At 39.2% G+C, this 27,175-nt stretch overlaps 1 protein-coding gene across 6 annotated transcripts; it reads left to right on the top strand.

Annotated features, from left to right (window-relative positions):
* The first annotated feature begins 1,421 nt into the window (after positions 1–1,421).
* WTAP (WT1 associated protein) lies at positions 1,422–27,175 on the top strand. 6 transcript variants are annotated; one of them, XM_070256567.1, is made up of 9 exons: positions 1,426–1,752; positions 8,779–8,816; positions 11,012–11,067; positions 13,807–13,865; positions 15,487–15,614; positions 19,587–19,765; positions 24,573–24,727; positions 25,919–26,110; positions 26,234–27,175. In XM_070256567.1, exons 2-9 carry the CDS (start codon positions 8,787–8,789, stop codon positions 26,500–26,502), a joined length of 1,068 nt encoding a protein of 355 aa, XP_070112668.1. In that variant the 5' UTR covers positions 1,426–1,752; positions 8,779–8,786; the 3' UTR covers positions 26,503–27,175. The 6 variants fall into 6 exon arrangements, 4 of the variants coding, with proteins under 4 accessions (XP_023488716.1, XP_070112668.1, XP_023488715.1 ...); XR_011434515.1 differs by having other exon boundaries at positions 1,538–1,752; positions 19,587–20,357; XM_023632949.2 differs by lacking the exon at positions 1,426–1,752 and adding an exon at positions 1,865–2,018.

Here is a 27,175-nt window from a genome sequence, read left to right as displayed (position 1 = left end):
GCAGTTCTTTTTCATCCTTAGAATATACCCCTTCTCTGTGTAACGGCATAGTTATGTTGCCATTTTTACTTAGAGTTAAGTTCATTTGTTGCCATTTGCTTTCAACTTTGGGCTTACTTTGTTTCCTTTTTTATTTACTTTTAGCTATGTAAAACTCTAAAAGTTCAGAGAAGTCTTTCTTCTATTTCTTTCCCCTCCACCGTTCCCCACTGCCCTCTACAGGTAACCATTTTTACTGTTTCTAGGATATCCTTCCAATTTTCCACGCAACCTGGGACTCATTCCAAAGCAACACATTAATATCATCCTCATTCTTTTCTCATGGCTGCATTATATTCCATTGTATGGATGGATCATGTCCAACCAGTTGCCTATTAACAGACATTGGGTTATTTCCAAACTTTTGTTATGACAAATAACACTGCAACAAATAACCTTGCCTAAGTGTTGTTTCTATTTCTGGAGGTGTATTTTCAGAATAAGGTTAGGGTTAGAAGGGGAATTGCAAGATATAAGAATAAACGCACATATAATTTTGGTACTCCACAGGGCTTGAAAGATTTTCCCCTTCCCACCAGGAAATTTATGAGCACCGTTTCTCCAGAGCCTTGTCATTTCAATGTGCATTTCCGTTATAAGGAGGAGGAACAGCCTTTTACGTTTAAGGACCACTGCTACTCTTTTCTGTGAACTGTCTCTTCACATCCTTGCCCACTTTTCCCTTCGGATTTTGGTCTTTTTCTTTTCACTCTTTTAAGAGTTCCTGTGATGTAAGTTACAAATATTTTCTCCATACTGATCTGATTTCCTGGAAATACACCACGATCCCTTTGACCATCTGGAGTATAATCTAGTCCTCATAAATCACCTCATTCCAGGACACCTCCTTTGGGGATAAAGAGTTCGGATAAAGGCAGGCCAATCAAAAGCGTTACCTGACCCCCGCAGCAAGTGCAAGAGCCCGTTCCACGTTTACCAGGTAACTCCATCGTTCTTATGCAATGGTCCGCATGACACAAAGTCTTGCATGGGGGAGCATATTCGAATTACAAAGCTTATTGTACCGGGTTCCTTAAAACCTCGCAGGGTTCGCCTTGCCCTCGCTTCTGAGTTGGCAGGTGCCCCTAGCGCAGCTGACACAGGCACAACCTCCATCTGCTAAACAATAGCTCCTCCGTTTCGCCTCGAGATGTCAAGGCGGGGACGAACCAAGCGGCCGGGAGGCTGCTCTCCACGACGGAAGGGAGAGGCTCGGTTTCTAAGTTCTCAAAATTTACACAGCGAGGCTGAGCGAAGCCTAAACCGACCCCAGTCCCCGCCCACGGCCTCGCCGCGGAGGTTGCACCTGGCCCACCCGCGCGCGGAGGCATCACCCACGGACGCTGCACCGCAGAGAGGCCAATCGCGCGCCGCCCTTGCCCAGATTCCTCCGCCAGAGGCCGCGCCGCAGCCGCAGGTGGCCCGGCGAGCGCGTCCCCTCCGCGCCGCCAATCGCGCCCCCCGCCGCCCTTCCCGTGATGCCCCGCGGCTGACCTCCGACCTCGCGGCCCCCCCCCCCCCCCCCCCACTTCCCGGCGGCCCGCTTCCCCGCCCGCCCCCGCCGAGCTCGGAGCGCCGGGGCGGCCGTGGGGCGTGCCGCCGACACGTAGCTCCTCCCTGAGCGCTCGAGGCGCCGGCCGGGCGCGGTCCCTTCGCCTTTCCTCCCCGCGGCGGGGCCCGGCGGCGCGGCCGTATCTGGGGGGCGACTCGGCGGTGAGGGCGCCGGAGCGAACATGGCGGGGCGGGGACGCGGGCGGCGGGGCGGGGCGGCGGGAGGAGCGGGAAGGGGGTGGGGCGGCGGGGCCTCGCTTCCTCCCTCAGCGCCATTTTGTGGCAGCGAGACCCGCAAATAAAGGGGATTGTCGGGGCTGCGGCGGGCGGAGGCGCGCGGGGGCCGGCGGAGCGCGCGCGGGCGGCAGGGGCGGCGCGGCCTCGGCCTATGTGACTGAGCGGCGCCGGCGCGGCCTCCGTCCGGAGAGGTAGGTGCGGGGCGGCCGCGAGGACCTCCGGGACCCGAGGGCTGAGGCGCGGCCGCCCGGCCCAGGAAGGGGCGGCTCGGGGCGCCCGGGCCTCCCGTTCCCGCGCCGCCGGCCCCCCTGCGGGGACACTTCCGCCTCCCCGAGGCCATTTTATCTCCGTTCTGCGTCCTCGGGGGTGAGGCAGGCGGGCCGGCGAGCCCGGAGGCCGCCCCCTCGGGGCGCGTGCTGTCCCCGCCTCGGTGTCGCCCCCTCCCACCCGGTCGGCCGGATCCGCGGAGGGCGGCGCGCCGCTTGCTCAGATTTCCCATCGCGCAGTCGGCCCGGCCTTCAGCTGCGTCCTCCCGGAGGCTTCCATTTTTAAATGATCGCCTGCGTTCTGCGGGGGGCAGGAAAAAATCCAACTCTTTCTTGAATTACTTGGCGATTTTCGCGAAATTTTAAAGTGTCCTCTTGCATCCCTGTCAGGCTGTTATTCGTTGATTCCCCCCCCCAACCGTATTTCACTAGTCAGTGGGGAACACAGAGTGGAAAAGTCCAGGTTCTTGTTTTGATGAAGTCAGTTGGATATGTGATCCCAAAGGACTCTGTTAAAATCCTAAATAACCGTGTTTATAAAGTAAAAAGTGATTCTTTTGCCCGAGGTGGAAAAATATTTCCATGAGCGTGTTCTAGCCGTAGGTTGTCCGTCTAGTTTTTCCTCTCTTAGAATGTCGTTAATTCCATTGCTTAGGAGGAGAAGTGGAAGTCACAGGTCTGTCACTTCAAGTTGTACCCTTTTATCGATTTTTAAGTTTTGACAGTCAAGTGTCCTATAGTAAACGTACCGTAGGCATTTAAAACCCCGTTAAAAGTAACTACGTGCGAAAATCTTTTCAAGATGGCTAAATTTTATCTATTTACTCATGTTTTCGGTAGCATGTGGTTAGGCAAGTTGGGGAAAGAAATTGCAGTCCATAAGGTGGCTTGTGATAAGGATGAGGTTAAATTTTAAGGGTTTGGACGGGTGTATTTTTACAGATTTTTTTAGATCTTACGTTGTCTTAACAGACAGCTATAGCTAAGTGATGGGTATTTTCACTTCTCAGTGTGGAACTTGGGCAAACTACCCACATTTCTAAGGCTCAGAGGACGGAAGTAATAATATGTGTGTCCCAGGCACTAATGCATAGAACTTAATAATGTCTAGCTTTCCCAGTTCAATTTTGAGTCACGCTTGTTCGGAACCTTTTTGTGTATTATTTGTTAGAAATGACTTGGTATATATGATACAGAAAATCTGTAGCAGCTGTATAATGTAGCGATGAGAGTTGTGATAATTACATTTGCATAGCACATTGTGGCTTTCCAAGTCTCTTAGAGCCCTGTATCTATGTAGTGTAGAATCCCCTTGAAAGTATTCTTAGCTGTCTTGATCGTTTTCATGTAATTGTGTGTTATCTTGCTCTTGGAAAAAACTTTTTTCTTCTTAAAAATTTTATGTTGGTAGATCCTTTAACAAAACAAGACCTAGGTAGTATTTGGTTTTATTTTTTAAAATTACCTCCCACATTTTCTGCCTCTAAATATTTTCTTTTACTAAGCTTCTCAGAGAAAAGCTTTTCAATATTCCTATAACTGTATATATCCTATTGGGTAGTGAGGTGATACATCAGACTAGAATTCAATGCTGTAAATAAAGATTCTTCACTCTTGAAAGTGTAGTTGGGTGGAATTTAATGTTTCCTAAATGCACATTAAAATGATGTTTTATGTTAATGTCAGTATTTTATTTGAAAAGTACTTGGTATAGCATTTTTATGGCACTTAAAGCACGTTGAGATTTACAACACTTTGTGAGGCAGGCAAAATTGGTATCCTCTTTGGCTGATTGGGAAGCTGTAGCTCAGAGTTCAGTGACTTGCTCAGGACTGCATGACATATGTACAAGAGTCAGGAAAGGTAGTCTTCCAATTCCTGCCTAGTACTGTGCCTCCTATAGTGTCACATTAGTTTTTTGCATTCAGTTATGTTTGGGTTCAGCGAGGTACATGCTTTCTCGCTGAGGTTGTTAACCAGTGCTTGCCTCTCAGGATCATAATGCTAAGAGCCAGGGAACTATTGGGATCTGGGGTGCTAGGCACCCAACCAACCGAAACTGAACTCTCCATCATAAGCTGTTTCTCAGTGTTAAGGCATCAAGAGTAGATGATGGTTCTGACATTCTAAACTTGAGAGCAGTATTATCTCTGACTTTTCCACATGCTTAACTGAAACCTTTACATAATTTTAAAACCATGTTTTAACCAATCTGAAATCTGCTAAAAGGTAGCTACATTGGCCAATTTTGAATTTTTTCTCTTTTGCCTTTTTGCATTCTCTACTTTAGCTAAGTTTAATCTTTATTGAGGATGGAGGAATGGAAGAATTATCCATCTTCATCAGTTACTGGCTTTGGAGAGGCACTGAATTTGGGTCCAAACCCCCAGTTTTTTAATTAGCTGTTTTAATCTGTGTTAATAACCTAATGACTCATAATCATTTTCATCTTCTGGAAAATAGAGACTAACTTTGACTTTGAAAAGCTGTGATTATTAAATAAATGGCTCATAGCACTGAGTATTCATTCATTTTTTTCCTTCAAGATTCAGGGTTCAAATCCAAATGATATTTCAGTCGTTCCGTTTTTCTGATATGAGAATAGATTCTTCCAAGACCATGGGATATCCATTGTCTGTGAATCTAGACGTGGCTTTAGATGGTTATTCTTCTTGTCAGTTGTGCTAAAAAAAATTGCCTTGGGGAATAATAAATTTCTTAGCACATTCATGCAATGTGAAAGACAAAATTGAAAAACAGGTTCTATCTTTGTCTATAGTTGAAACGTTGATGCTTTTAAATTTTAAACCTTTTCCTAATTTGGCTTTTGTCGACTGTCCCTTTAACTATTGTGGCATATCTTGTGCTCTCAAAGAAAGATTGAGTTTTCGTCAGCTAAAGATAAGGGAAGAATTTCTTTCTAAATGCTTATACTTTGAATTCCCAAGTCACAGATCCCATAACGTGGAATAACCTGTGACTGTGAGAGTCGACATATGAAACACAAACATTTATACAAAACCTGTATTTGTCCCTGACTTGCGTTACAAATTTAGAAATTTTTTTTTTTTAAGATTTTATTCTTCCTTTTTCTCTCCAAAGCCCCCGGTCCATAGTTGTGTATTTTTAGTTGTAGGTCCCCCTAGTTGTGGCATGTGGGAGGCCGCCTCAGCAGGGCCTCATGAGCGGTGCCATGTCCATGCCCAGGATCCAAACATGCAAAGCCCTGGCCCGCCGCAGCGGAGAGCACAAACTTAACCCCTCAGCCACAGGGCCAGCGCCAGAAATTTATTTTTATAAAGAAAATACAGATATCCTCTAAGCAGTGTGCAATTAAAATCTACCTGGCATCAGACTTTTTAAAAGGAAAGAGAACGTAAACCAATGTTGAAAATTCAAGTAACTCGCTGTTAAGAATGCTTAAAATTGGAGATCACCAAGATTCTACAGTAGGGCTTAGAAACAAAGACAGGAGCATGTTGTGACTGGTACCCTCAAGCTGTGAATTCTCCCTTCAGGTTCTTCAATAGGTAGGGATTGAGTGTCTGTTTTTTTGATGGGGAGAAAGAAACTAATAATTAAATGCTTATTTTGTGCCGCTTACCATGCTAAAGACTAATGTTTATCTTCAAAAATAGCAAAATAATTTTGAGTCTTGGTGGCAGTAACTTTTTCTGAGATGGGGAAACTGAGGCTTAGAGATTCTGCTGCGTTATTTTCAGAGCTTGCCGTCCTCTTCTAGAAAAGCAGGGTTATTAGAACTTCCTTCATGTGTTTCTCAGTCCTTTAAATGCCCTTTAAATTTAGCTTAATTGTTGCTAATTAATTTTAATGGCATCAGAATCTGAATAACTGTGTATTAAGAAAAGAATGAACAGATAAACCTGGGGGAGAGTGTCAGCTTGTAGAAGTATATACTAGTTTATAAACTGGAATTTAATCTATTTTGAGTAACATCCGTGATGCTTACATTTTATAACTAAAATTGTGAGTAGCTATGGTGCCCAGTTAACTAGATAACAGGTAGACTACCTATTCGGGTGGTAAATTTAGCTGTTTTCTAATTCACTCATAGGTGTCTATCACAGTACCTGTTATATTAAGTTCACATTCTCACAATTTTACAGTGTGGTCATTTTGGTTGATTTTTGCGTAAGAATTAGACTGACTTAGCTCTCTTTATGATATTAATAGTAACTGAAGCAAATTCATTTGTTCATACTTTTCATTTAGGAAATGTTTGAGTGGCTACTATGTAGATCAATGAATGAAACAATTCTCTCAGTTTGTAACTGGGAGAAACAGGTCGGAATATAAACTGTCAAGTTGTGATCAAGAGCAGTGAAGAAAAAAGACCCTGGTATGAGGGAATAAGAGCAAGGGGTTGGCAGGCACTACTTTGAGTGAGATGGGAAGCCTTTAGAAGAATTTAACCAGAATAGTGACATACATACATATACATTTATATACTAGTTAAATATGGCTAAAAGTTCAAATGGCTAAAATTGTCTTGTAGGGTTTTTTCTAGTTTACATATGTTACTGTTTACCTATTCTGTTTAGCTCTGGACAAATGGGAAATTCCAAGGAAATGCCATACTTCTGGGTTCCAAGAGGTTGCAGTCCCGTGGGGTGCATGCACGTTAAAGCCATGCTAGAGTAGAAGTGCTGTAGTCAGATCTTTGTGGAGATGAAACTTACTGGGGGGTGGTTTCCAAATGATTGGAATCGCTGATATCACGGTAGGATAGTCACTAAACAGCAGTCTAACTTGCAAGAGAGATTATAAACTGGGCACCAGGGGGCCTAAAGTAGGCAGGGACTGATTTAATGGAAAAAACAGAAAAATATGCAGACTTTAAAATCACAGAAATATGGTCATGTCTTCATAGGTGTTGGTTGGTCAGAGAGACTTGATCAACTCCATCAGCTCAGAAACATGATAGACTCAGGTTTTTGCTTACTACATCCAATGATAAGATTATTAAAGAGGGAAGAACTAAGTCAGTAATTTTATGATATGATGTATGATTTTTTCCTAAAACATACTAGTTTCTTCAAAACAATGTACCTAATCCGAAAATTAGGGTTTAGTGACAATGTGGTTACAATATCTGACTTACAGAGTTGGGATTGTGCATAACATAAAAAAAACGGCATTGGGGGGCTGGCCTGGTGGCTAAGTGGTTACGTTCATGTGCTCCACTTCAGCAGCCCAGGGTTCATGGGTTTGGATACTGGGCGCGGACCTAGTACTGCTTGTCAAGCTACACTGTGGTGGCATCCCACATAAAATAGAGGAAGATTGGCACAGATGTTAGCTCTGCAACAGTCTTCCTCAAGCAAAAAGAGGAAGATTGGCAACAGAGGTTAGGTCAGGGCAAATCTTCCTCACCAAAAAAAAGATATTGGAAGATCATCTCCTTTAGAGGAGTGTCAAGTATTCACTAAGAAATCAAGTAGCTTTTAAAAACTCAGTTTTACACCATAAATTCTTTGGTTAAGGTTTGTTTTTTGGGGTTTTTTTTGCTGAGGAAGATTTGCCCTGAGCTAACATCTGTTGCCAGTCTTCCTCTATTTCGTATGCGAGCTGCCCCACAGCATAGCCTCTGATAGACAGTGGTATAGGTCTGCATCCGGAAACTGAACCCAGCCACCAAAGTTGGAGCATGCCGAACTTAACCACTAGGTCACGGGGCCAGCCCCTAGGAATAACTTTAAATTAGCTTGTCTCCTTGTTAAATTTGAATATTAAGAAGTAGCAGAAGTGAGGGCCAGCCCTGGTGGCCTACTTGTTAAGTTTCCCACACTACACTTCGGTGGCCTAGGTTAGGTTCCTAGGCACAGACGTACACCAGTTGTCTTGTCAGTGGTCATGCTGTGGCACTGACTCGCATACAAAAAGAGGAAGATTGATACCACATGTTAGCTCAGGGCGAATCTTCCTCAGCCAAAAAAAAGAAAAAGTGTTTTCAGTAAGCATAATAAAGTTAATGAGAGTAGTTCTCTCATTAACCTATCTTTTACAATAAGGGTAAGTGAATTTTGTATAAAGAAACTAATTCTGAGATACAGATTATCCTGTGACATGAAATTAAACAGTGTAGAAATACTTTATTAAGGTGTGAGTATATATATCATACAGGTATTATACAGTGGTGAATTATGACAATGATAGATTCTATTTTAGTATAACAGCATAATGCTGTAAAAGGAAAGGCTAAGCAACTGGTACTGCCCTTCTGTATCCTTTCAGCAAGATGCCAGGCCTGCTGCCTGAGGTCAGTATCTGACGTTAGCACAAAGCTATCATTCCTGCCATAAGATTTGTCTTTCAGAGGGCAGGTGTAAGAATGGACTGAAAAATTATATTTCAACATCAAAAAAAAAAAATCAAATTTTTTTAGAAAAGATTTCTTAAAAGTAACGTAAGAACAATAGTAACAGATATTAACAAAGGGGAAACTGGGTGCAGAGTAAATGGGAACCTTGTCATGTCTTTGCAACTTTTCTGTAAATTTAAAACTGTTCTAAAACAAAAGGCTTATTTAAATTAAAAAAATAACCTAATGATTTGGTCATAACTCAGTTCACTAATAAATTGGTTTGAAAATGGCCACTATTTTTGTTCCTACCTTAACTGGAAGAAAATCAATTAAATGTCTTCTCTCTGCCCCTTTTTCTAGGATTCAAGATGACCAACGAGGAGCCTCTTCCGAAAAAGGTTTGTTTTCTTCCATTTCTTCTATTTTTTGGATAATAGAATTGAAGGGACTATATTTGCTTATTGTTCACTTTTGCCTTAGAACAAAAATAGTGTTGTGGTTGTCTAATGTGCTAGACAGCATATATGCAATGTATTTTTAGAATATTTTCAGCTTTTGGAAACTTATTATAATGACATCCCCATGGTCTACTACTCTTAGCCTTTGTTATACAAATATTTCCAGCTACATAACTACAAATAATGTCAAAAGAGATTACTGGCAAGTTTCTATAAGTTACTTATTTTCTTTTTTCCCTAATTTAAATCCTTTTGGTTGTAATGTAAAACCACTTCTCTGTTTTTCAAGAAAAGTTTACAGCCAGCTAGTTCTTAGATTCTGCCTTTTCCTCTGAAGTTTTGTTTTCTATTTCCATTTTTCCCCCTCTTCTGTATTCCCTGCCTTAATTCAGTTTAGTCATTCTTGCACGCACACAAAGGAGGTTACTGAAGAAATAACATAGTTTCTAAGAGGAATTTGTAATTCCATTGGGAAAGCAGGGTAAGTGTTTACTAACTAATGAATGTTTAAGTGAGCAATTTAGATAATAAGTGTTAATGGAAATATCTGTCTTAAGTTTGGAAGTCAAATTATTCTTGAAATAATTATACAGTGCTTTATAATCTGAGAATTACTGTGTGCTGTTAGACTTTTAATATAGTCTGGTATAATGATTTTCCCTCTTTAATTTTATAACACTACTGTTACTGGTTAATGTTACAAGTTGAAACATTTTTGTAAAGAAAAACATTTTTTAGTTATCTTATAATGGAGACTAATAAAGCCTTAATATTATACTCAAGTAGGAGAGATGCCTCACCTTTACGATCTTCATTTGGTATAAAGAAAACACTTAATGTTTCTCAATTTACAAAGCAGTTTCAACTAGCTCTAGAATATTATGCCTGTTTGTCTTTTGGTTTTCATTTTTAACTTTTTATTTTGAAATAATTATTGACTCCCAGGAAGTTGCAGAGAAATGTACAGGGAGGTTCTGTGCATTCTTATTCAGCCTCCTTCACTGTCACTGTCTTGTGTAACAATATCAAAACCAGGAACTTGACATTGGTACAATCCACAAAGCATATTCAGATTTCACTGGTTATACGGCTTTCTGTGTTTTTGTGTGTGTGTAGCTCTGCAGTTTTATCGTGTGTAACAGTGTAGCTCCCACCACAACCAGAAAAGCTGACTGCACCATCACTACGAGCCTCCTTTGTGCCTCCCCATCCCCTCCGTCTCCATCCCTAACCCCCTGCGACTGCTGATCAGTTCTCCATTTCCAGAATTATGCTGGCTCACAAATGTTATGTGAATGAAATCGTGGAGTGTATGTATCCTTTCGAGATGGGTTTTTTCACTCAGTTTCATTTCATTGAGGTCTATCCAAATTGTTGCGTATATCATTAGTCTGTTTGTTTTTATTGCTGAGTAGTATTCCGTGGTATGGATGTATCATAGTTTGACTGTTCACTTGTTGAAGGATATTTGGGTAGTTTCCAGATGGGGGCTATTACAAATAAAGCTGCTGTGAACATTCGTGTACAAGTTTATGTGTGAAAATAAATTTTCATTTTTTGGGGATATGTGCTTAAGAGTGCAACTGCTGGGTTGTAGGGCACATCCATTTTTAATATTAAAAGGAACCAGAGCAGACTTTTCCAGAGCAACTGTACCATTTTACATTCTCACCAGCAGGGTATGAAAGTTCATTTTCTCTGCAGCTTCACCCAACATTTGGTGTTACCACTATTTTTTATTTAGCCATTCTAGTTGGTGTGTGATGATAACTCTTGGGGGTTTAAACTTGCATTTCCCTAATAATGATGTTCATTTTAAAGATACCAAATAGTTCGGCTTTTTAAAACTTCTTTCCAAAAAAATAAGATTTTTTTGTTTAAAAAATGGCAATGTGTACTGAGCCATTTAAGTCTCAGACTGGAGACATTTCATGTGTCTTAGTACAGAGTTCCTGTTGGGAGGGGCTTTGTATGTCTTCAGTAGTGAGGGAATTCCTAATAACAGAAACCAGCAATTGAGGGATTAAAAGTTATGATCCAGTCTTCATAAGAAGATGAAGAGCATAAGTGGCGGTGGTATTTAACATTTTTAGGAAGAGCACTCAGTTCATATTTTAATTTTCTTCTCTTTATAGGTTCGACTGAGTGAAACAGACTTCAAAGTTATGGCACGAGATGAGTTAATTCTAAGGTAAAATTTTTTTATCAAAAATGTAAAAATCTTTCTATAGAACATTATATTGTCATTCTATGCTATAATGTTTATCTTTATGTCAGATATTGTTTTGTTTTTAATGTTAATGCATCCTCAAATCATTTAATGTACTTTTTGAACCTATTTCCCGTGGGCTGTTTCTTCATTATATATGAATGAGGAAAGCATAGCACTTGAAAGAACTAGAGCACCAGCTTGGGGAACTTGTAGACGAACAGATAACCTGAGCTTTTTCCTTCCAAGGGAACATACTCAGAAGTTTAACTTGAAAAGCATTTGTACTTCATGTGTGTGACTTGCTGTAGGGAAGACCCTGCTCTTGGAAAGCTTTCAGTTTAACCACTAAGTAGGCTTTTTTTGATGTAGTTGTTTTTTCCTTTTCTGTTTAACATGAAAAAGTTGTAGTCCTAAAGGATACACTTCTAGTTATGGAGGAAATGCATTACTGATGAATCAAAGTTATTCCTTCTCGTAGCTGTGACCTTGGTCAGCTCGTTTAACTTTATATCTTTCATTTTCTCAACTGCAAATTAAAAGAGTTGGATTAAATTACTTTTAAAGGTCACTTCCAGCTCTGAATTTCTGTGCTTATGTTATAAATGTCTTGCAAAAGCAGATTGTCAAGTACAGCATTATAGTATTCATTTTTTATAGATAAGAAATCAGAAAATGAGATCACACGTGTTTTGTGTTTTAGAACTTAAGTATATTCTTTATGCATTTTGTTTTAATATGGTTGGTGAAATTATCATTTTTACATGATTTTTAGATAAAAATGAATATTTTTCAGGGCAACCTTTACAAGGTCATTGAACTTTTTTTCCTGGAAATTTCAAGGAATTTTTACTTGAAGAACTAAGTAAATTTAACAGGCTAGAAGTAGGGGGTGAGAGGGGAGGTGTTTTGTAAGACGGGGGAGATGGATGATGTGTTTCGTTATCTCCTAGAGTCTGATAATTTCCCACCCTCACTCTCAGAGCTACTCTATTGTGGACGTGCTGTTTATCTTCCTTTGCCGTAATCTCATGTATGACTTTATTTTGTTGCATACCTTTTTTTTTATTGCATATTTTTATTTTCTTGCTCATAAAATTTAAATCTATAGTATTTTAAGACCCTCTTGTCCTCTCCTGCTGAGGTAGACGCTTGTGATATACTGCCACTCACATGTTGATGTTCTCTTTGTGCCTCTGATATAGTACATTCCTTGCCTTTGATCCCTTCTTAGGTAATTCCTCTGGTTAGTACGTGCAGTCTTTTTCTTGATTTAACTGTAGGGGCAAGATCAGTACTATAAGCAAGTTACCTTCAAGGTTTTTAAATCATGTGCAGTTTGTATTCTTGGGGTCAGTTTAACTTGTTTCTTTAGAGAATTCGCATTTATGACTTTTAAGTGTGTTCTCCTCCTCATTCTCTTGGTGATTTTAAATCACCTGCTACCTATTTAACTAGTCTTTGTTTTCTGTCTTCTTGATAGTGATATTCTTGGTTGAGCTTTTATATTTTTCTCTTCCTCTAAAATAAATAGTTCTTTCTTTTGCTTTTTCTCCCCAAATCCCCCTGTACGTAGTTGTATATTTTAGTTGTGGGTCCTTCTGGTTGTGTAAATAGTTCTTACGAAGTCTCCCCAAACGACCTTTATTCATCCCCAAACATCGAATGAATTCCTGTCTGCGTCCTAGGTTGTAGGGGCCATAAAAATGAGCATTCCCTTGGCTGAACAGTAATCTTTATTTAGAAGGTGCATTAGCTTGGTATTATGAAATATTTTTTGTTCATTATGTTGTAATATTAATAAATCTCATAGCAAACCTGTCAATTTTTAAAAGTTGTAAGCTTATTAAAAGATTTTCTGAAATTGAAGTACATTTTGATTGGCTGTAACTGAAGATCAGGTTGAAGACATAGCTCTTCAGAAAGCAAGATAGCAAGCTTTCAGGGCAGGTTCCTCTCCATTAGCAGTTGCTTAAACAAAAGACTGAGAAAAGCTTTGTTGTTTATCTGCAGTAATTGTCAAGAGCAGCTAATGTAGCCCATATTTTGTGGGTAGAGGAATATAATGAAGAAGAAAGGTCCCCTTATGCTCTGAGAGCCCAGCTGTGCTCGTCCCCCTCTGAGAGCATATGGCATTTTAGACAAGTTGTTTCTGCCAATTAGATATGATTTTTTTTTAAGTCTTGAAAAATAGTATATTCTCTCCCCTTTTCTTATAGGTAAAAATAAATATTGCTTTGAGAGAGTCACCCAGTATTTTCACCAAAAAAAGCCAAGTTAAAGAGCATTTAGTCTTTTATAATTAGGCACGTTTCTTATATGTCTTTTGTCTGAAGTGGACTGTATCTGAAAGTAGTAGAAAGTTTTTCACTCAGCCTCTATAATCCAGCCATCGTGTTGAGCATCAATGATAGAAAGTCCTCTATGGTGTGTGATCGGACCTAGAGGAGCACACTTGGTATCTTCTCAGCAGAGAATGCTGTTCTCTGTATTTCCCCTTGCCTAGCTTTCCTATAAGTTGAGAAGGAATAATGATGTGACTAATTTATTATTGGTTGAACTACATTTATAATTATCTCAAAATGGAAGAGACCTTAAAAATTGTGCAATGGAATTCTCAGTGTTACTTAAATTTATAAGTTTATGGATGTGATTTTGTAGTATATTTAATAAAAGCAATTTCAGTGTAACAACTAATATATGAATTTATTTTTGTCCTAGATGGAAACAGTATGAAGCATATGTGCAAGCTTTGGAGGGCAAGTACACAGATCTTAACTGTAAGTTTGACTTTTAGCTTCTTAAAGACTATATGAATATCTCCCTTTAGATTGTTGTGATAGATACGGGGTAATTGTTTTTACTAATAAGCAAGTGTAACTTTTATTCAAGTATTTTATTAAAGAACTATGTTCAGGCACTGTATATGCTAGGAAAGAGAAAGATGAACGAGACATGATCTCTCTCCTTGAGGAGTTCCCAGTCATTGGGAAAGATTGACACACAATAATCGTAGCATGACTGTTTTCGAAGAATTGTATGCAAGGTTCTGCGAGAGCACAGTTAGGGAAATGCACAGCTATTTGAAACTTTGCTTGATCTGTCCCTGACACCTTCCACAGTGGAATTTGAAGTGAAGCGTGAATTATCTAGAAGGGAGGTATGTAAAAGCAAGCAGTAATAAATTTACGAGAACTTAAATTGTAACAACAGGGTATAGGTGTATATTTACAGATTTTTAAAAATCTGGTCAAAATAAAGTCAATGAAGTTTATAATTTCAAACCATTTTAGTCTTTGTCACTTTTTTTTTTTCTTTTTCTCCCCAAAGCCCCCTGGTACATAGTTGTATATTCTTCGTTGTGGGTCCTTCTAGTTGTGACATGTGGGACGCCGCCTCAGCGTGGTTTGATGAGCAGTGCCATGTCCGCGCCCAGGATTCGAACCAACGAAACACTGGGCCTCCTGCAGCAGAGCACGCGAACTTAACCACTTGGCCACGGGGCCAGCCCCATCTTTGTCACTTTTTGCTGAGTTAGAGTAACATACTATTTTTGAGTATAAAAACCAATATAGTGGGGCTGGCCCGGTGGTGTAGTGGTTAGGTTTGTGCGCTCTGCATCAGAGGCTCAGAGTTTGCAGGTTTGGATCCCTGGCGCAGACCTACACACCACTCATCAAGCCGTGTTGTGGTGGCATCCAGTATACAAAGTGGAAGAAGATTGGCATAGGTGTTAGCTCAGGGCCAATCTCCCCCCCCCCCCCCCCCCCCACACACACGCACGCAAAACCAACCCAATATAGTTTTCCAAGTCCAGAGAGCTTAATACCCTGAAATTTCAATTATTATATGACTATATGATAATCTGTAGAAGTTATGAACTTTATGAAATCTTAAAGTAATAATTGTCCATGCGGTTATTGCCATATTTATATTGACTATGTTAAAAACAATATTAATCGGGACTTTGTGAAAAATATATAGTCGTGCCTCGATATCTGCAGGGGGCATTGGTTCTGCCTCCACCATCCGAAGTGGTTGAATCCTCGGATGCAGAACTCCGGATGCGGAGGGTCAGCTGTAGTATCAACAAATGCAAATATTAATGAAGTTTCCTGTGTTCTGTTGGGAACAGACTAGACTCTAAGAACTTAATTCTGTTTAGTATTAGATGATTGTGGACCAGTATAACACCACTACCTCCTAAAAGAGCACTCGGCATCAGGAACAAATTTCCTTGTAATAAAAGTAGTTAAGATAAAAACTAAAGACTTGATGAATTTTTTTACCCTGGTTTTTATTATCCTTGACAAAGGCAATTAGAACTTTCTTTTGGTTAATTCAGTTTGGTTTTGAAATTATATTTCATAATTTGGAGAATTTTTTTCTTTTAATCATCAGCTAATGATGTAACTGGCTTAAGGGAGTCTGAAGAAAAACTAAAGCAACAACAGCAAGAGTCTGCACGCAGGGAAAACATCCTTGTAATGCGACTAGCAACCAAGGAACAAGAGATGCAAGAGTGTACTGTAAGTATTTCAAATGTTTTAAGTCTTTTTGAAGAATTGGTCTTTAGTCCATGTTATTGCATATGTTAATTGTATTTACATGTATTAATTAGCCAGCCCTGGTGGTCTTAGTGGTTAAGAATCAGCGTTCTCAACCCCGCTGCCTGGGTTCATTTTCCGGTCGGGGAACCACACCACCATCTGTCACTTGTCATACTGTGGCAGCTCCGTGTTGCTGTGATGCTGAAAGCTGTGCCACTAGTATTTCAAATACCAGCAGGGTCACCCAGAGTGGACAGGTTCTAGCAGAGCTTCTTAGACTAAGACAGACTAGGAAGAAGAACCTTGCCACCCACTTCGGAAAAAATTGGCCGTGAAAATCCTGTGAATAGCTGCAGAACATTGTCTGCTGTAGCCCCGGAAGGGGAGAGGATGATGCAGAAAGACTGGGCAGGGTTCTGCTCTGCTGTGCACAGGGTCACTAGGAGTCGGAATCAACTTGACAGCACTAATAACAATAGAACTAGTATTAAGCTAATTTTGTATGCTTAATGCTAATTATAAATGCACATTTTGTTTAGGTAAATATACTTTGAGCTGTAAATATGTTAAATGTAAAGTTGGTAGATAGCCTTTCTCATCATCGGATTTAAAATATTTTTTGTGGCCAAGAAGTCAGAAGTTTTAAGTTACTCTCTTAAATCTCCATGGTTTATGATAATTAGTATATTGATTCAGATATTTTTCAGTATCTTGGTATGTGAGGGTATAAGGAGCATTTGCGCTTTACTTAAGCAAGCCATCTGATTAGTTTCTCCTCTGCTGTCTTTACCCCTTTGTGCATAAAACTCTTTTTCTTAGTATCAGCAACTTCTACTATGTCTCCTTCTTAATGGTTACAGCTTTCCTTTGTGCTATTTGCCATGTCTACATAGATCTGAAATCTAGTGACATATTTGATTGTTTAGCTCTGGTTGAATTTAGATTCAATTTGATGTTTTCAACAGTCTTAGCCATTCCTTTTTGGTTTTTGTGTATATAAGTTATATAAAACAGAGGCAGCTCTATCCCTATTGTTTCTAATTTTAAAATCTGAAATTTTCTTGAATTCTTCTGTGTAATCTTTATTCATTTGATGATATTTATTAAAACCTAAAGTATAACGCAATATTCTGGTTACTGGAGACTCCCGTAATATATGGGGCTCAGTCACAGTCCTTTGACTTCCCATGCAGAGATTGTCCACATTTCCTCAAAAGTCTTCAATCCCTCTTCCTACACTTTTTCAAAATGATGACTCACCTATTACTTTGCTAAAGAAAAGAGTAGCCTCTGTCATTTTCTTATCACTTTTTCTCCTTTTGTTTCTACCAGTTTAGTTTCCATCTTTACTACCACTGGTATTTTTTCTGTAAGGTCACTAATGAATGTATTAATAACTTTCTTTCTTCAGTACTCATAAGCCGTCACTTTCTGTATTTTCAACTAATGACCAGCCCCCACCTTTGGCTGTTTTTTTGGCTGAACACTTGGTTCCAGTAAGTCTCACCAGTAGTTTGAATATAAATTTTTCTATTTATGTAATACCCACTTTCTAAAAAAGTTTTTTTTCTTTGATGATTTTGATATCTAATGGAGTAGGCCCTACCTCTCAAGTTCACAGTTTCAGAACCATTTAATTCTCTCATTTGATTCTCTACTTTTTCTGGTATTCAGGATTCTAGATTCTGCCGTTTACTCATTTAATAGTCTTAGGTCTCCCCGTTTGCGTGGCACTGTGCTAGATGCTCACACGTGCCAAGGATGAATCTTACCTGCAGAGTGCTAACACCTGGTGGAGGGAGTGTGACCTAATAGTGCCGATGGATAGCTCATAACACCAGTGTGTCTTGAACTCTTCTTGAGTCCTGCTCTTGACATCTTAGCTCAGGTACTTCTTACCTCTTGCCTAGATACTGTGTGTTACTGACTGTCCTGATTCTCTAGCTGTCCTATAAACACTGGTGGTTTTGATCGTATCATGCCCGATCAAAGCCTTTGGTGATGGCTCATCACTCTTTTGTTGTCTCAGCCTAGATTTTAAGGTTATTTCAAGTAGAATCTATCCTTTTCCAGCCACATTTTTTTACAGCTCTTCCCTGCATAGGCCAGCTGAACAACTTGCTGCTCTTTCGGTTAAAATACAGTGTGAGGTTTTGCAGAAAGCGCAGCAGGAACAAAAGCACGAGGAAAGGGCAAGATTATACGTGGCAGATGAAGGCAGTTCACTTTGTAAATCTGAATAGTAACTATGTCAGTCCTGGAGAGGCAGTGTTTCTTTTAATGATAGTGAGTACATGGTTTATACTGTGTGACATGCTTTATTCCTGTTGATTTGTTAGCAACTGGCCTTACATTGAATAAGCAGTTGGACTTTTTCGTTTAAAATGATTTACTTTAAAAAATCTCCCTGAGCTAAATAAAAATTAGATCTGTTTTCAGTGAAATGGTAATTAAGTATATTCCCAGTCCACTTACTGTATTTGTGTCTTTTACTAAGTTTATGGTAGAAGTTAACTGCTTAAGAAATGTTGGGGCCGGCCCCACTGCGGAGTGGTTAAGTTCATGCGCTCTGCTTCGGCGGCCCAGGGCTTCGCCGGTTTGGATCCTGGGTGGGCATGGACATGGCACTGCTCATCAGCCCACGCTGAGGCAGGCGTCCCACATGCCACAACTAGAAGGACCCACAACTAAATATACAACTATGTACTGGGGTGCTTTGGGGAGAAAAAGGAAAAATAAAATCTTTAAAAAAGAAAAGAAATGTTAAGTTTAATCTTATTCAAGCCTTAGTGTGAAGCAGGATCTTAAACCAGATCTATTTTGGGTGTGAAGAAGGTGATGCATTTAATGTTAATAAACTGTATTTCATATTTTAGAAATGTATTTTTAGTGTGCTAGTAAATAGTCCAACTGAAGTCAAAATTGAAGGTTTCATATGTAAGTAGAGGGGTTCTTGTATGGTGGAAAAAGCCCTAGACTGGGAGTGAGGAGGCTTGAGAACTAGAATTCTAGTCCCAGTTCTGGCACTGAACTAATTGTATTCTTGCACAATTGGCTTACTCTCCAAAATAAGCAGTTTGGACTAGGTCAGTTACCTTCCGGCTTTACAATTCTGTGATTGAAATATCAGAAGGAAAAAAAATGAACGTACACCTTATTTTGGCTTAAGGTGCCATTTATAAAGTTGTAATGCCAAACTCATGTAAATATAAGTACTATATATTTTTAAATTTAGAAATGCAAATATTTGTTTTAAATTATAGTCTTGTACCTGTATTTTTAGGGGACTTGTACATAGATAATTGCTGAGGGCACAAATTTGAATGAGTAAATCACTGTACTCTTATATAATTAATAGTTTCAACTTGGCTTTTTCCAGTGGGTGTCAGCATTTTTAGTAAATACAACATTGATTTTTTGGTATCATTTTGGTTGCAAAGTAAGATTTAAAGCTTCCAAATATGGAAATACAATCAAGCAGCCTTAATTCCCATGTGAATAACTTTAAACAGTTGTTTTTAATTTGTATTTGTACTTTATCTAGAGGATTTTAAGATCAAAGCGGGGGGCAGCAGTCTGCTTGATAAACAAATTGGAGGGCCACCCTGGTGGCGCAGCAGTCCAGTGCGCACGTTCCACTTTGGCGGCCCGGGGTTCGCCAGTTTGGATCCCGGGTGTGGACATGGCACCACTTGGCAAGCTGTGTTGTGGTAGGCGTCCCACATAGAAAGTAGAGGAAGATAGGCACAGATGTTAGCTCAGGGCCAGTCTTCCTCAGCAAAAAGAGGAAGGTTGGCAGCAGATGTTAGCTCGGGGCTAATCTTCCTCAAAAAAAGAATTAAAAAATAAAATAAACAAGTTGGTAAATACAGTGGATGAAAGGGATTTTACCCCACCTTCTCAATATGTTTCCTTTGATTGGGTAGTAATTGTTTCTTTTGCTTTGCACAGACTCAGATTCAGTACCTCAAGCAAGTCCAGCAGCCTAGCGTTGCCCAACTGAGATCAACAATGGTAGACCCAGCGATCAACTTGTTTTTCCTAAAAATGAAAGGTGAACTGGAACAGACTAAAGACAAACTGGAACAAGCCCAAAATGAACTGAGTGCCTGGAAGTTTACGCCTGATAGGTAAACAAATCATACTCCCCAGTCAAGACTTCCCTGACAGTCCCACTACGAGAAAGCTGTGGTGGGACAGCCAAGTACTCGTTTCCACACCAAGACTCAGACTTTTTGAGCCAAAAAAGCCACATTCTTTTACTATCCAGCTTGTAATGGTTAATGTAAAACTTACCAGATGAACCTTGTGTTTCAGCTTTTTTCTCTTCCCCCTCCCCTTGCTTCAGAGGCCTGATGGCGTCGGACTATTCCGAAGAAGTGGCCACCTCCGAAAAATTCCCCTTCTAGAACATGTAGACACTTGAGAAATGTTTCTGTTTGAAGAAAATAGAGGGAGAAACACAAGTCTTAAGTCTGTGGCACACTGTGTCTTCAGACAGTTTGGAGGAATGAAAACCTAGAGATTTAAAATCATGAGTTGAACATGTAAAATTCCAGTAAAATGTAAACATGGAATATGCATCGCTCTTGCCCTTGAGCATAGTGACTTAGAGACACTGTATAGCAGTTTTGCCAATAAGACTGTGGACTTCGTGCTTGTTGTTGAACTTCTGGGTCAAAACTCCAATGAGGTGAATTTTGCGTTTAAAGGGTTTATTTGGTAAGAACCAACTTAATAGTCCTGAGAGAATCAAATAATAGATGTCAGTACAAGTAGTTCATATATTTACCATTTAGTTTGGGGCTCTGTTACTCACTTGAGCCTTCAGTCAATGTGGTTTTAATCAATGGTTTGTTCTTTGAATGGTTGCTAATGCTGTGGATGCTCTCACTGAGGACTGTACAACTGGAAGGTGTGCTATCAAACTTTAGGTTAAACTGTTTGAGCGTTCTAACATTCATTTCACAATTAGACTGTATAAGGATATTGGCTGTGATGAGACTCACTGCGATATTTTTTCAGTAGTGAAATTTGCTAAATCCCCATTCCATTAACAGGCACATGTGGAAAGAGCATTGTCGTTGGTGTTAATGGGGGAATGTGTTCCTTCATTGTATTTGGGCCTTTTGTATTGCACTCTTGATATTAAATTAAATGTGCCTTGAAATAGTTGGTTTTTTTTTTTTTTTTAAAGTTCAAGGAATACTATGATGATTTTGTTGTACTTTTAACATTTTGATTTTGGGGGGCTGTGGAGAGCAGACTGATTTTGGAAAAATTGTTGCTGTGCTCTTCAAAGTGAAGGAAAAGGCTCTGTGTCTCATTTTTAAAAGACCTACTTTTTTCCAGCTGGTATCATAAAAGACAAGGAGACTTGACACTTGTTACTTTTTGACACCTTGTCCCAGGATTTTGCATTAGAAATTAACGTGGGACAGCTTCACAGGGTGCCTGCCAGAAGATTGGGGAAATATGTATTGGAACTGCGGGCTGGCCTAAGTGAGACTTTTTGTGAATTGAAAAAAAGATATAGTGATCATTTCTAGCAAATTCATTTGATCATTTAGATAAATGAGGCATTATTGTTCTTCATGCTTCCATCCAATCCTGGAGGTGAATTTTTTTCGTCAGATCATTCTATAAGTCACCAATTCGAATTTTCCCTTGGTGATAATGGAATCTAAGATGAGTGGAAGATAAATGTTCCAGATTGTCCCAACGGTTTAAGTGCAGTTTTAACAAGGGTGACTTAAGTTCTCTCTTAATCATTCAAATCAATTGTAAGTATCTTGTATGTTTGTGCTTTAGGGAACTGATTGTGGGGCAGAGGGTGGGTTGAAGAAGTGGTTTGTTTGACTACAGCAAGAAATCTAAAATTCTCACCACATGTGGGGGTTGGAGGGTAAGTAACGAAATCTGTTTGAAATTAGTTTATTGTGCCCGCGTTAAGGCTTTTGTATGTACTTTATGCCTTTTAAGATCACAGTAGAAATGGCTTACATATTTTTAGTAGGTCAAGAAATAATTCATAAAATGTATTATTAACATATACTCAAATTTAGCCAGCATTTTTCTTTGCCACTTAGGTAACAGTCACTTTGAGGTCTCTAGGGTTTTTTTCTTCTTACTGTTAAAAAATTTTTCTTTAATTAATAAGATAATACATGCTTATGTGTAAAATGGAAATAGCATGAAGAAAGCTGGAGATGAAAATGAGTGACTCGTGGATGTGACCTTGCCCTTGCCCATTCTGGTCTCCAGCAGTAACCACTTAAATTTCTTGGATATCATCAAGATAATTCTAGGCATACGCAGTCATTTTATATGTACTGATTTTAAATAGAAGTGAACGTATATACATAAAGATGATTTGCAGCTTGGCTTTTTTTCCCCCACTTTATCCCTTGGGCATTTTTCCCTTTTTTAGTACATTTAGATTACTTCATTCTTAATGGTTACATAATACTTCCATTGTATCAATGAATCATAATTTACTTTAATCACCTATAAATGGGCTTTTGTTCTGTAAAAAAGTCTTTAAACCAGAGAATAGCAGGTACCGTGAATACATCATTAATTTGAAACATATAGTGCTCAGTCAATACTCTGACTGGAATAATTCAATAGAACGGGTTGTGTTTTGGTGGTGGTGGGTTTTTTTTTTTTTTTAGCTTTCCTATTTTAATTTTGAGAGAGAAAGATTCCTGGAATTATCTTGGGCAGTTTGGTTGAAATATTTCATGCATATGACAATGCATATATTTTAGAGTTATTTAGAGGGCTATATTTCAGTATTTTGACAGTTTTCAGTTTGCATTGAATCGTTTAGGTAATTGTGTGTACACCTCTCCAAAATGCTGTTTTCCTTCCCCTCAGTAACAATGTTCAGTGGCCATCCTTTCTTACTCTCTTGAGCTATCCTATTATATTTTCCTTGTGGGTTATTTGATTTTAAGAGTGGATTGGGTTTTTTTTTTATTTTAAAAAATTATTCCCAAAACAGTTACTTATAATTGAATTCTTGTCATTTTTTATGATGTGATGGACACGACACAAATTTTATATGACATAGTAAAATGATGTAAAATTACAGAATGATTTGTTTTGGTAATCACTAAATTCAGAAGTGTTAGCATTATCTTAGAACAGGCATTTAGTTATAAAAAATGATATGACTTTATAAATGAACGATTTTTTGCGTTAGAATTTGTGATACTTCATAGGAAGTTCTCAGGTCACAAATTAATGTATTGATTTTTCAGTCTGTTTTTTTCTAATCTTTAGTAAATTCCTGTAAAAGGAGATTTTTCACCTGAGTTGGAAACCACTAATGCTGTATGTTTTGCAAGAAAACAAAGTTGTGGGAGCCTAGGCAGTAAAGTGGGAGGAACGCCACTACCTTTGACAGTGGTGCCCATTTCTTAACTCATTTGATTTCTAAACTCTTGTTTGGTAGAGGGTGAAGTCTGGGGTTGCTGAGGGGAAAGGGGGATATCTGGAGCTACAGCAGCAGGAAACAGGGACACCAGCTAGTAAAGCTGCCATAACCTACCACGTGCCGACTCACGGCTTTCACCCGAGGCTCCTTTGAGCAGTAGTAAGCCAGCTTTTACTGTGCCATAAATTTGTGTAAGGAAACTTAAATTAAAGACTTCCACTTAGGTTGGAACATGTGCTTATAGGTGACAGAACCTTGCAACACTGAGTCCAAGACTGAGAATCATTTATCAAGTGCTCCCATTTTAAAAGTGCTAAGGCTTATTAGGGTTAGATACATTCTTAAATAACATATTAGACAACTGAAAGCCCCACTAAAAGAAGGAAAGAATGGAAAGTGTCAGCAGAAAAAGTGTTTTTAACCAGTAAGGTCATTCTGAACTTGACTGAGAAGAATATCCAGCTGTCCCTATCCAAGGCTTAGAGGTGACGGCACAGTCACGTACTTAAACTGGATCCCTTTAAAGTGATCCTGCCTTTTGTTATTGCTGAGGCTAAAGCACAAGAGTAGTTTAATTGAGAGACTGTTCTTAGGGCTTAGGATGGCATTTTTGTAATTGCTGTGTATACGCATGTAGTGTCTATAATATGTTGCACTAGCACTTGGTAGTTAATTGGTTGAAAGTCTGACACGCCTAATTTGGCAAATGTTTACATATTTGCATTATTTGTGATAAGTAACCCCAGTCTTTTTTTGTGTCCTAAGGATAATCATGAATAAAATCATAACCACATATCAATATTAAATTTAAAAAAACTTACCTCACAGTTTGACACCTCAAAAGAATATATATCATATAAAAAAGTTAAATGAGGAATTAAGACAAATAGTCTTAAGGTGCTTTTTTTAAAAGCTCTCTAAAAACAATTACTGAACATGCCTCAGTACAGTAAATATTCTTGTAAGAACTGCTGAGGCATCTTTGTTAAATGCTGTTCTAGCAAGAATAAATATACTCTGATTCATTTGTATTTACAAGTACTGATTTTCCTATGTTAGCTATTTTAAAGAAGTGTACATTTGTGATTGATGTTGCATTTACCTTTTCAAAAATTTTTCTGTTCCATAAAGCCAAGTACTCTAGTATTTTACTAATATTAGTATATCCCAGGCATGTGTTAATTGGCCTTTTTCTACCTCAGATGATAATTTGTGATTAATGTAGATTTCAGAATCGATTATTAATGTAATAGAAACAAAAAGTAGCCGTTTGGGCACTTTTTGTTTAGAGTTTATTTTTGCTGCTGTATTGGCAAAATACTGAAATGGGGAAGATGGATGTGTTCCAGAAAAGAAGGTGGTAATTACAGGGAAGCATCTGCTGTGACGTAGTTATGTTCTGTATGTGTTACATCTATCACTGTAATCATTGCAAACAAAGAAGATTGTAGAGAGTTTTGTTTTCATTTTGTGATGGATGGCTCTTTCCTTTGCAGCCAAACAGGCAAAAAGTTAATGGCGAAGTGTCGAATGCTTATCCAGGAGAATCAAGAGCTTGGAAGGCAACTGTCCCAGGGCCGTATTGCACAACTTGAAGCAGAGTTGGCTTTACAGAAGAAATATAGTGAGGAGCTTAAAAGCAGTCAGGATGGTAAGGGGTTTTTTGAAAAGTTTGGTTGACTTTGCACTGGCTTTAAAAACCTGCCAGGCATGAATATTATAGATTAGATTCTGTACATGCTCATCTCTGCCAGTTGTTCTATAAAATCATGAATGAAACATTTCTAGTTGAGTCAGCAAACAAAGCCATTTAATTTTAGTGTTTTCCCCGCACTCTCCTAATTGTTTATTATGCAATTTCATAAGAAGTTTTTGTTTTTCAGGGGTGGGATTTGGTGAAATTGTGTTCTATTACTAAGGCATTACATGGAAATCCAAATTTATATTCAGTGCTTAAAAGGGGAAATATCTTCATGTAACCAATTTCTCTATGTGTAAATCTTGGAAGTATTTGACTATTTCCAGTGGTCTAAAAATATATAATTGATTGTACTATTAAGGTCCTATTTTATGAATAAGATGCAATATTTAAATTTCCTAAGACAAACCAAGCTGTCACCTGCCATCCCTTTTTTTTGCCAAGTGACACTGCATCCATTTTGTTTCTCTTCTTTGTGAGGAAATTAATAGTAAGGAAAATATCCTAACTGTAAAAATTAAACTAAGAATTAGTGTGTCTGACGGTTGCAAAGAAGATCAGTAGTCAAGTGATATCTTTGAAAACTACCTTTTCAAAGTGATAGTTCCTCTATTTGTACACATAGCAAATAGGAGATTTTGTATAGTGGTGACATCAAAGCCTTTTTAGAACTTAATGGACGTGTGTTTATCAATTTGCAAAGGTTATTTTCTCTGATTTTCATTCTTACGTGGAATGGTCCTTGGTTACAGCGTAGGCCTCTTTGGCGTGTTAGAGTAGAGGGCCACACTGTTGCCTGGAGCCAGACCTGCTGTGGAGCTGAGACACACTGCCTGGAGGGCGAGGAGTCGGAGCAGATGCTGTGGGCTGTGACCAGTCGTATGCGGCTAGATGATGGGAGTCCGTTTGAACTTGGTTGCTTTAATATATTTATTCCAAGCATCTGTCTTCCCCCCAAAGCAAACTTATTCTCGTATGGCTATTTTAAAATTCCAGGCAAATTTTTAAAATATTTTGTGATTTTAGAATTATATTTGTTCACTTAAACATTTATTGACAGCCTGGCTTTGTGGCAGGCACTAAGAAATAGTTTAAAATATGTTACAAGAAATATTAAAGTAGGTTTGACTCTCCTTTGCACAGAACTGAATGACTTCATCATCCAGCTTGACGAAGAAGTAGAGGGTATGCAGAGTACCATTCTAGTTCTTCAGCAGCAACTGAGGGAGACACGCCAGCAGTTGGCTCAGTACCAACAGCAGCAGTCTCAAGCCCCAGCCCCAAGTACCAGCAGGACTGCATCTTCTGAGCCCGTAGGACAGGCAGAGGCCGCAGGTAAAGACTGCAGTCGTCTGGCCAATGGACCAAGTAATGGCAGTTCCTCCCGGCAGAGGACGTCTGGGTCTGGATTTCACAGGGAGGGGGACACAACCGAAGATGACTTTCCTTCTTCTCCAGGGAATGGTAATAAGGCCTCCAACACCTCGGAGGAGAGAACTGGCAGAGGAGGTAGTAGTTACGTAAACCAACTCAGTGCGGGTTATGAAAGTGTAGACTCTCCCACGGGCAGTGAAAACTCTCTCACACAGCACTCCAATGACACAGACTCCAACCACGACCCTCACGAGGAGAAGCCGGTGAGTGGGAAAGGTAACCGAACTGCGGGTTCCCGCCACGTGCAGAATGGCTTGGACTCAAGTGTAAATGTACAGGGTTCAGTTTTGTAATATTTTTTCCAGCAAATTTTTATACAGTGTCATTTAATTTGGGAGAGGATACTGTCCAGAAAATTAACGCATACTTTTGTCACAATTTGCCTTTTTTGTGGGTGTGTGTGTTTTTTCTTTTTTTTTTTTTTTTCCTTGCTTCAATACCTCTGCCACTTTGGAAATTGTAATAGTTAATTACTTTGAATGTTGCTAAAAGGACATTTTGTGTAGGGTCAAGTTATTTTTATATGAGTTAATGTGAAGTTGTAAATGGAAATCCTTCCTTAAAGTATAACACGATGATGTCTGTATAAATCTGTGTCTCTCCTAGAGCCTGTGCTGTGTACGGGCATCCTACTCGTGCTGTTCTCTTAGACTCGCGCACCATTCAGACTTGTTAGAGTAGATGTGGGTGTATGACTGCCAAGTTTGCCCAGTACAGTAGTTTTATCACTAAAAGTTGGACTTGTTGATGGAGTCCTCTAGTAGTTTCAGTGTTAGATACAGTTTTTTCCACCATACATCTGTGCATTTTCTCTTTAGGTGACTGAATGTTTAAGAAATTTGTGTGCATAGTTACTCAGTTTTTATGAACTGTTGTATCCTGTTAATGCCTATTGCTCTGTGACTCCAGTATATCTTACCTGTACTGACCAAACCTAAATAAAGATTTTTATTGTAACTCCTTGCA

The sequence above is a fragment of the Equus caballus genome, chromosome 31 (assembly GCF_041296265.1).
Source record: "Equus caballus isolate H_3958 breed thoroughbred chromosome 31, TB-T2T, whole genome shotgun sequence".
In the NCBI taxonomy this organism is placed as follows: Eukaryota; Metazoa; Chordata; class Mammalia; order Perissodactyla; family Equidae; genus Equus; species Equus caballus.
Note: the sequence above shows the minus strand (reverse complement) of the source record. Positions and strands in the feature narration are given on the sequence as shown.